Source organism: Canis aureus, chromosome 5 (assembly GCF_053574225.1).
Source record: "Canis aureus isolate CA01 chromosome 5, VMU_Caureus_v.1.0, whole genome shotgun sequence".
NCBI classification, from domain to species: domain Eukaryota; kingdom Metazoa; phylum Chordata; class Mammalia; order Carnivora; family Canidae; genus Canis; species Canis aureus.
Window position 1 is genome coordinate 5,703,520 of NC_135615.1, and position 11,344 is coordinate 5,714,863.

Genomic DNA, 11,344 nt, shown 5'->3' on the forward strand with positions numbered 1-11,344 from the left:
AAAATTGATAAGCCCTTAGCAAGACTTACCAAAAAGAAAAGAGAAGGTACCCAAATAAATAAAATCACAAATGAAAGAGGAGAGATCACTACTAACACCACAGAAATACAATTAGAATATTATGAAAAAATTATATGCCAACAAACTAGGCAATCTGGGAGAAATGGGTAAATTCCTAGAAACATACAAACTACCAAAACTGAACAGAAATAGAAAATTTGAACAGACCATAACCAGCAAAGAAATTGGAAGATTAATCAAAAATCTTCCAACCAACAAGAGTCCAGGACTAGGTAGCTTCATAGGCAAATTCTACCAGACATTTAAAGAAGAGTTACTTCTTTAACTTAATCTTCTAAAACTAAACTTATTCTTCTCACATTGTTTCCAAAAATAGAAATGAAAGGTACAATTCCAAAGTCATTCTACAAGGCCAGCATTACTTGATTCCAAAACCAAAGACCCCACTAAAAAGGAGGGGAGAATTATAGGCCAATAACCTTCATGACCATGGATGCAAAAATTCTCATCAAGATACTAGCAAATCAAATCCAACAGTACATTAAAAGAATTATTCACCATGATCAAGAGGGAATTATTCCTGGGCTGCCAGGATGGTTCAATATTCACAAATCAATCAATGTGATATACCACCTTAATAAAAGCAAGGATAAGACCCATGTGATCCTCTCAGATGCAGAAGAAGCATTTGGCAAAAGACAGCATCCATTCCTTATAAAAACCCTCAACAAAGTAGGAATAGATGGATAGATGAAACATACGTCGACATCATAAAAGCCATATTGGAAAGACCCACAGCTTATACCATCTTCCTGAGAGCTTTTCCTCCATGGTCAGGAACAAGGACAGGGATGCCTTGTTCTCACCACTACTATTTAACATAGTCCTGGCAGCCTTAGCCTCAGCAATCAGACAACAGAGAGAAGTAAAAGGCATCTAAATTGTCAAGGAAGTAGTCACTTTCACTATTTACAGATAACATGATACTCTATGTAGAAAACTTGAAAGACTCCATGAAAAAATTGCTAGAACAAACACATGAATTCAGTAAAGTCTCAGGATATAAAATCAACATACAAAAATCTCTTGCATTTCTATACAGCAATAATGAAGCAGCAGAAAAAGTCAAGGAATTGATCCCATTTACAATACACCAAGAATCGTAAGGTATCTAGGAATAAACCGAAGAGGATTAAACTGAACCCAAACCATAAGATGCCTAGGAATAAACTGAATCAAAGAACCAAAGACCTGTATTCTGAAAACTGTAGAACACTTATGAAAGAAATTAAAGAAGACACAAAGAAATGGAAAACATTCCATGCTTGTGGAAGAACAAACATTGTTAAAATGTCTATACTACCCAAAGCAATCCACACATTTAATGCAATCCCTATCAAAATACCACCAGCATTTTTCACAGAGCTAGACCAAACAATCCTAAAATTTGTACGGAAATTCAAAAGACCCTGAATAGCCAAAGCAATCCTGAAAATTTTAGAAAAGCAAAGCTGGAATCATCACGATTCCAGACTTCAAGCTCTATTGCAAAGCTGTGTCATCAAGACAGTATGGTACTAGCACAACAAATACAAGTACAACAAATGGTATGGTACTGGCACAACAAATACAGGTACATAGATCAATGGAACAGAACAGAGAATCCAGAAATGGACCTACAACTCTATGGTCAGCTATTCTTTGACAAAGCAGAAAGAATATCCAATGGGAAAAAAATCTCTTCAACACATGGTATTGGGAAAACTGGACAGCAACATGCAGAAGAATGAAACTGGACCACTTTCTTGAAATAAATTCAAAATTGATGCAAGACTGAAATGTGAACCAGCAAACCACCAGAATCCTAGAGGAGAACACAGGCAGCAACCTCTTCACCCTGGGCCAGAGCAACTTCTTACTAGATACATCACTAGAGGAAAGGGAAACGAAAACAAAAATGAACTACTGGGAGTTAAGATAAAAATCTTCTGCACAGTGAAGAAAACAGTCAAAAAAACTAAAAGCCTATGTAATGGGAGAAGATATTTGCAAATGACATATCTGAAAAAGGGTTAGTATCCGAAATCTATAAAGAAGTTAGCAAACTCGACACCCCAAAAACAAATAATCCAGTTAAAAAATGGGCAGAAGACAAAATAGACATTTTTTCCAAAGACCCAGATGGCTAACAGATATATGAAAAGATGCTCAACATCACTCATCATCAGGGAGATAAAATACAAATCAAAACCACAATCACCTCACCTGTCAGAATGGCTAAAATTAACAACTCAGGAAACAATGTTAGTGAGGATGCAGAGAAAAGGGAACCGTCTTGGCACTGTTGGTGGGAAAGCAAGCTGGTGCAGCCACTCTGGAGAACATTTTGGAGGTTCCTCAAAAAGTTGAACTTTTTGCTCAAGGAATTGAGGAATTGCTATGCCCCAGCAATTGCACTACTAACGATACAAAAATACAGAAAGAATACATGCATCCCAATGTTTATAGCAGCATTATCAACAATAGCCAAACTATGGAAAGAGCCCAGGTATCCATCGACTGATGAATGGATAAAGAAGATGTGGCATATATACCATAGAATATTAGCCATCAAAAAGAATGAAATTTTGCCATTTGTAACAATGTGGATAGAGCTAGAGTGTTTTATAAGCAAAATAAGCTAAGCAAAATAAGTCAGAGAAAGACAAATATATGATTTCACTCATATGTGGAATTTAAGAAACAAAACAGATGAATATATGGGAATGGGGAAAATTAGGGGGAAGCAAACTGTAAGAGATACTTCATGATAGAGAACAAACCGAGGTTGCTGGAGGGGTGGTAGGAGGGGATGGGCTAGGTGGGTGATGGGTATTAAGGAGGGCATTTGTTGGGATCCCTGGGTGGCGCAGCGGTTTGGCGCCTGCCTTTGGCCCAGGGCGCGATCCTGGAGACCCAGGATCAAATCCCACGTCAGGCTCCCGGTGCATGGAGCCTGCTTCTCCCTCTGCCTGTGTCTCTGCCTCTCTCTCTCTGTGTGTGTGACTATCATAAATAAATAAAAATTTAAAAAAAAAAAAGGAGGGCATTTGTGATGAGCACTGGGTGTTGTATGTGATGAATCACTAAATTCTACTCCAGAAACCAATATTGCACTGTATGTTAACTAACTAAAATTTAAATAAAAATTTAAAAAGAAAAAAACTCTCAGAAAGAGTAAAAACATAAAGAGATGAAAAAAGGAAAGATAAAAATAAAAAAAAAAAACAGTGCAAAAGATCTAACTTCAGAATATTAGTTCCACAAAGGAATAACTGAGAAAATGGAGAGGAGGAAATGAAATGAAATAGTTCAATAGAATTTCCCAGAGTTGGAGTACATGACTTACCAGATTGAAATGATGCATCAGGTTCCCTGTATACAATGGATAAAAGTATACCTATCCACAAGATATAGCACTGTAAAATTTTAGAACATTAAGTATAATAATAATAATAGTAATAATAATAATGAAAGATTCTGTAATGTTCAGAAGAGAAAGGATAGAAAAAGAAGATAGAGTGAACAAGAGAAACCAAACATGAAGAACACTTTGGGCTTCTCAACAGTAACATTGGAAGCAAGAAGAAAATGGAGGAATGCCTTCAAAACTCTTCCAACTCTTCAAAAATTATTTCTCACCTAGAATCCTATATTCAGTAAAACTCTTAATCAAGTCATAGAAAAGACATGTGAGTCTTAAGAAGTTTACCTCCTTTGCACATTTGTCAAGAGGCTACTGGAGAGTGTGACTCTGCCAGTATCTTTAAATCTTCAAAGAGAATGTTGAGTTATACTTTTTGTTGGTGGTGGTGGTTGACTATGCATTTTTTTTTAAATTTATTGGAGTTCAATTTGCCAACATATAGCATAACACCCAGTGCTCATCCTGCCAAGGGCCCCCTTCAGTGCCCATCACCCAGTCACCCCAACCCCCTGCCCCCCTCTCCTTCCACTACCCCTTGTTCATTTCCCAGAGTTAGGTGTCTCTCATGTTTTGTCACTCTCACTGATATTTTCAGAGAATGTTGAGTTACTTTGATTCAAACTTGATTTTGTCTTGACCACGTATTGATGAAGTTCCTGACTGCTTTATTTCCTAGATCATTTTACCCCACAAAAGTGTTCTTTGACTTCCTTCTAAAGAACCAGAGGAAAGTCATAGTGATAACCCAAGGCAGGAAATACAGAGTGGTCTATTCCTTCTACTATATTTCCATGGGACCTGCAGTAACCTGTCAGTACTACATCCTGCCAGCGTTCCCAATTGCAATGAGCCCGGTCTCTCAGGGCTCCCTCCTTTCTCCTTAGATCCCATCACAGAGGCAGAACTTGATAGGGACTCAGAGACTTTACCCTGCTGACCTTCCTCTGAGGGCCTCTTGCCTTTCCTTACAGAAGTGCCCACCCACGTGACTCTCAGCCTCCACTGGGTAGCAATAACCTGACTTCTTCATAAGAGGATATCATGCCAGCCAATACAGTGCTGAAAATGTTTTGTTACATCTCACTTGTTACTAGAATCAGAACAGTGCTTGAAGTATGTTTTCTCTTAGAATAGTGCTTGAAGTATGTTTTCTATTGGAATAATAATGGCTAAGAACTAAAGAGTAGTTACTGTGAGCCAAACCTTGTTCTGGGATCCTTATCAGATATAACTTTGTCTCCTTTATGGATAATATTATAGAAAATAATAAACATGGGATTATCATAGGTGGCTTCCCCATGCACATTCCTCTTGGCCCCTATCATATACTCCATCTTTTCCCAGTTTATTACCTTTGTCTGAGAGCAGGAGCAGGCTGGGTGCGAATCTTTTCCTTAATGTGCCTTGTAAAGGTCAGGCAGGGGAAGGGACAATCATTTAAAATATTAAATTATCAGTGTACTTCATTTCGCTGTGGTCTTCTCCATGTTCCTTCGCTTAGATTGAATTTTTTAATTTCAACATCTTCCAACCCAATAGAAAGAAGTAGAAAATCTGACCAAAAAAGCATCTGAGTTCTGATCAAACTCATAAATGAGTTTATAGGATAGAGGCACCTGGGTGGCTCAGTGGTTAAGCGTTTGCCTTCAGCTCACTACATGGGGCTCCCCGCAGGGAGCCTGCTTCTCCCTCCGATTCTCTCTCTCTGTGTCTCTCATGAATAAAGAAATAAAATCTCAAAAAAAAAAATGAGTTTATAGGATAATCTTTTCCAAAATGAAGGTAGTTTTATTCAATTATTCTAATAGCAAAGGAGGTGTGATTGAGTTCTGGTTTTCTATAATATAAATTAATAAATAATATCGCTTAGCCTTAACTTTTTGTGAATATTTTGAATTATAGCCACTTCCCTATTCATCGAACTTCTCCCATTTCTCTTGCAAGCATATTCCATATCTAATGCTTTTGTCTCATTTTTATTAATAGCTACTTCATGCCTTTATTTAGCAATGGGGGTGATGTCCTTCTGGACTAGAGACTGATGCAGGAGGAAACTATAATTTGAGCAACTGATCCATCTATTACCATGAACACAGAGTTCTGCTAGTGCCACTTTCTTCCCTTATTTTTTTCACATAACAGGACATGACAAGAAGAAGTAGCCGAAGCCTCATATAGCTGTGTCTGCTTTAGCAGCTTTCATATGATAATAAAATGAGGTACAAGAAAATAAATAAATTGATAAAAATATTGAATTGTTGATCAAGAGTTAAAAGTTGCAAGCTAGAAAAGGGATTTAAGTGGGAGTTATAATACCGAGACACCTAAGCCATGTGTTATAGTAACCAAGGAGAGCTGGCTACTCTGTTCTTCCTTCTCATTATTTTTCAATAATGTTCATAGAGCACTATTTGCTCTTTTTGCAGAGAGAATAAGAATATAAATTAAATAAATGTGTTCATAGAGGTGTGTGTGTGTATGCATGTGCACATATGTATAAAACTGCCTAACAATCTTATATTGACGTATGTTCCCATGGTCACTTCCTGGACCCTGTCAATAAGCAATACAAGTTTATCTATAAAATCTTAAACTCCACATAATCCATTCTCAAACTCTAATGTCCTATTTTTCAACATCCTGAGCTTCCATCTCACTGTTTTCTCACTTCACAGAGATCTGCCTTCCTACCTTCCTAATTCTTACAGGTCATCCTCCCAGATTATAAGTAGGCTTCTTTTTTTTTTTTTTTTTTTTTTTAGATTTATCTATTCATGAGAGACACACAAAAAGACAAAAAGAGAGGAGGCAGAGACACAAGCAGGTTCCTTGCCGGGAGCCCAATGCGGGACTCAATCTTAGATCCCAGGATCATGCCCTGAGCCAAAGGCAAATGCTAAACCACTGAGCCACCCAGGCATCCCTATGAGTAGCCTTCTGTTTGTCCTTTCAGTCAGCTCAGACTGTATGACTATTCAAATGAGTTGCAGTGCTATAACCTATTTCCTCCATCTTACACCTCAGTGATCGGATGATGCTGGAGAAAAACACTAGTAATGTTATTAAAAAGATAAACTGAGGCATGATTCAAACCAGGCAGTGCCAAACTGAAAGTGGTTAGGAGCACTCCAGGAGCTAGGGGAAAGTTTTTAACAAGATACAGAAGCAAAGCAAGGAAATTATTTGATTGGCTATAGCATAAGCTCTTGCCTTATTTGGGAAAGCCTATTTGTGATTGGTTGGCCTCAGGTTTCATATTCTTAGATTCAAGTGTGTTGATTCTGGATTAGGTTTTGGTTTGCTTACATAGGCCACCAAATCTTTAGAGACACTTTATCTAATGGCCTCCTGTTTAATTACTTTAACAATGCAAAACTCTCAAGTCAGGAGCTCCCCCAAACAGCTCTGTTTCCCTTATTCAGAAGACGGTATTTCTTTCTCTTGACTCTTAGAAGACTGATCATGTCTTATTCCCTTTGCTTCTCTAGAATTTTGCCCCTTGTCAGTGAACTTCACAATTTAGGACATTACTCTGGATACAGTATGAATGATTGACTGGGGGCCAGGCAAGAGAGGGTGCAAGGACAGTGGGAAAGTGCTGTAGGCTTTACAGGGGTGATGACAATGGCAATAGAGAGAAGCAAATGACTTTGGAATAAGTGTAGGCAGTTGAATCACAAAGATATAATTGTTGGATAGAAGCAGGGGAGATGAGGTGGGAGTGTGAGGTGAGGAGATTTCTGGCTTGAGCAACTAAGTGGTGATATCTTCACTGATATAGGAGAATACTGGGGATGGGGGACCCAGGTTTAGATAGGAAAAAAATTAGAAATTTTATCTGTAATATATTAGGTTCGAGATAGTTCTGAGATTGCCTAATATAGAGATGTCCAAGAAGCACTGGTGGGACTGTTGAACATGATGAAAAATAAGGACCAGGATGTGACCCTGGAAGTGGAGGACAATTCCATGGACAATGAGGAGGTCGAGGACCTGAGTTGCCAGACATCCTTCAGTACCTCAATTTTATCAGGGTTTTCTCAACTCCAACTTTCCAAATGTTTTATATTTTTCATTTTTATTTCAATCATTAATTCACCTGGACATAATGTTTATGTATGATGAAAGATTACCATCTTTATTTTCTTCTTTTTGGATAACCAGATATCCTTGGGCCATTTGTGTTCAACACAAGCTTAACCCCCAAATGTCCCTTGAATTCATTTTGCCCTGAAGGACTTCAGGATCCTTCCCTTTCTTTTCTATAATCCATATTCTGCATGGTGTCATGAAATTTGTCTTTCTAAAATACAAATGTGATCATGTCACTCTGCTGATTAAACTGTTTAAATAACTTCTTTTTATTGCCTACAGAATAAAAGTCCAATCCCTAAGCCTGTCATATTTAAGGTATTTCACATTTATCTTTACAATATCTCTTTGCTTATCACATCTTTTCTGTCATCAACATTTGTACCCAAATGCTACTGTGTAGAAAATAGATGACTCGAATTAAATTTTCAAATCCTTTGTCAGAACTACTCATCTGATTCATAACTGATAGACTTTTTTAAAGTTCTAATTAATTTCTTTGTCAGTTTTTGGTGTCTACATTTTTTATGTCATTTTTTGGTGTATTAGGCATGATACAGTATTATAAGTTTTAGAGTTTATAATCTAAAGGACAGAAAGCATTAATCTACATATCTATTTAATAGGAAAGACATAGGGGCATGTGTCTGGCTCAGTTGGAAGAGCATGCAACTCTTGATCTCGGGGTTGTAGGTTTGAATCCCACATTGGGTGTAGAGATTACTTAAATACATAAAAAACAAAACTTAAAAAAAAATAAAAGGGATGATATAAGGATAGTAATAGGCATTTGAGTAAACTGCTATGATAGTTCTGATAAAGCAAAGATAGCATCTTATTTGATGAAAATCAGTGGAGGCTTTGTGGAAAAGTTAACTGGGTCATGAAAGATAGGTAAAATTTAGAAATTCAGAGAAGAGAATGAGAGGGCCTTTTAGGAAGAGGGATGGCATCAATCAGGGCAAAAGAAGTGGAGAAGTGTGTGACCTTGGAGTACAGGATAGAGCAGGAGAAAGATAAGCGGCTAGAAAGGTAAACTGAGGCCAAAGCACAAAAATCCTTTAAAGGATGAGTTAACAGACTGTTTAACTCGTTAGTTAACTAACTGTCCCAAGCTGTAGTTATTTAGCACTGGGAGTCAATGCAGTTAGGGGATTGACATAATTAAGTTGTGACATGATCAAGTGGGTTGGAATGCAGAGAAATCATATCTAAGAGGTTGTACTAATAGCCGAGGCATGGTGTGCTGTTGGCTTGGCCTAGAGGCAGAAAAGTCAGAAAGAATGCAAGACAAATTTCAAAGCAGACTCCATAGCAGTTAGATGACCAAAGAAAGGTGGGAGAAATAGGTCTATCTCAGCTTCAGGAAATAAAATGGTAAGCATTTCATGAGAAATCTCGGTCTGGTTAAGTACCATTTATATTTGCATTTGCCTAAATGGCATTTCTTGTCCTTTTTTCTTTTCTTTTCTTTGTTTTTTTTTTTTTTTGGTGACTTTTAAAAACATTTAATATTAAAAATTGTTTTCAAAGCCTAACTTTATGCCTTGAGATTAATGGTTTTATACTTTGTTTCCCTCTCCGCCCTCCTCTTTTACATGTGACAGCTACTGCTGGGTATGATTGGGTCTTCTGACCAGGACCTCCAGGAAGCCGCAGCTGGATGTATATCCAACATACGCAGACTGGCTCTTGCTATAGACAAGGCAAGATACACTTGAAATGTGCACAGACGTTACAAACTACCAAATTTTACATGACAGGGAACATGTCAGTCCCATGGCCAAGAAGCCTAGATCAGGAAGCATGTTGAGCAAATGTTTTACAGACAGATAAATGTCTGAATGAAAACACAGGAATTAAAAATGCAAAGGATACTCTTCATCCAAAAATTGCATAGATATTTGTGTTCTATTTAATATTTTGGGGATATGCCATGTAATGAAATGTAAAGCTAATAAAATTGTGATACTTTTGTTTGTGATGATTTTAATAAAAGATATGGCCTTCCTGGTGTGCAGTCCTATAGTCATTCTGCATGTCTTTAGAATTTTCCTTCTGTTAAACCTATCTCACTGCCCTGTCATTATGGTTTTATCTGTTTGATCACTTGCAACCCACGGGAGAGCTCTAAGGAGATGTGCTGATTTCACGAACTGTTATTAAATAAAATTTAGAGTCAGGCAGCGGGACCTAGAGAGATCATCCTGAGGTCATTCTAGATTTCTCCTAAATACTATCAGACATCGGAGAAGTTAATGTATGGCTGTCACTGTACCAGATAATGTAAATCACAAAAACATAAGCAATGAGTGGGATTTTTACTTTTAGATTTACGAAGCATAAACAATTATGTTTTATTTCCCTCACAGGACTGACCAACACTTTTATTGAAGAATTAATTTATGTTGCTGTAAGGATAATATTACTTCACATAAAATTGCTTTGAATTTCTGAACTCGCCTTTAGCACACAGAGTACTTTTTTTTAAGTGGCCACAAAAGATTAATAGCATTTTATCAGGTTATGGAAACATTAGAGGCCACTTTAAGGAATCGCATATGTAACCTTGGTGTGCTAAAATGTTTGGGAACTAACTGTCCCAAGCATCCAGTACTAGCCAGGAAAATCATTTTGTATGCATCAGTTCCATAAACTATCTCAGTTAATTCTTTGAAGAACAGGCTAAGCAGTTTTTATTAAGAAAAATACTAAGTGCTGTCTATGTTTGTCATAATTTGGAGAAGATCATAAACTTAATTGAATTAAATGTAAATAATTTGTATGAAATGAGAAGCCTGTAAAGGATGAAAATTATACTAGTGATAGATTATCTGATTAAAAAAAATAAGAATTTCTGAGAATTTCAAGGTTTTGTAAAACATCAATCCTATTCCGTCCTCTGAAAAAGAGGTCATAAAAGAAGATAATAAGAACAAGGCAATAGTATTAATGCTAACTAAGAACTGGATTTAAATAATAGTGTAAATCCTTTAACTTTCAACATATTTCTAATGGTAAAGTTACTGTTTGCCTGTGCTTCACAAAAATTAAAAATACATCTTAGAAATCATGGATTATGAAAGCTGTAGAAACTGAACAAACATTATTGTTATATTTTTATTAAAGGAAGCTTTTACCACTATCTTAAAATATCAAAATATTCTTGATATTAGGGAGACCTAGGAGCCAAGGGAAGCAGCAGGTAGAAAACAGCAGCACAGAAAGAATTGGAAGAGTCATTGGAAGTGAAGGACTGTTCTTTCACAATATGCTTCATAGAAGGAAGCTGGGGTTTTCATTTTTTATGGTTAATAAATGCATAAAAGAAAAGCAACAGTGCCATTTGAAATGAAACTAAGGGGACACCAGGGTGGCTCAGTGGTTAAGCATCTGCCTTCCAGCTCAAGGAGTGATCCTGGAGTCCTGGGATTGAGTCCCACATCAGGCTCCCTGCATGGAGCCCGCTTCTCCATGCCTATCTCTCTCTCTCTCTCTCTCTCTCTCTCTCTCTGTCTCATGAATAAATAAATAAAATCTTTTTAAAAAGTGAAATGAAACTAAGCACTTGAAAACAGTTCAGGGAAATTAATGTGAAAATCGTCTTGTGTGTTCCTAAGAATTCTTTTAAATTCTTAACTCCAGGAAGGTAGTATCTTTAGGTACTACAAATGAGAACCTGAAGTTAAGGGTTAATTTTGGTTTGTGTGTGTGTGTGTGTGTGTGTGTGTGTGTGTGTGCATCTGTGTGAGAAATGACATCACA

At 37.1% G+C, this 11,344-nt stretch overlaps 1 protein-coding gene across 1 annotated transcript in view; it reads left to right on the plus strand.

Moving 5' to 3' along the window:
- The window catches only part of LOC144313635 (outer dynein arm-docking complex subunit 2-like), a 60,042-nt gene extending 50,435 nt beyond the window's left edge, over nt 1-9,607 (plus strand). Inside the window, exons 4-5 of the mRNA XM_077896699.1 lie at nt 7,862-7,897; nt 9,187-9,607. Of these exons, the coding sequence (XP_077752825.1) occupies nt 7,862-7,897; nt 9,187-9,300 (150 nt within the window). The 3' untranslated portion in view covers nt 9,301-9,607. The remainder of the gene's footprint in view (nt 1-7,861; nt 7,898-9,186) is intronic.
- The last annotated feature ends 1,737 nt before the right edge of the window (nt 9,608-11,344 follow it).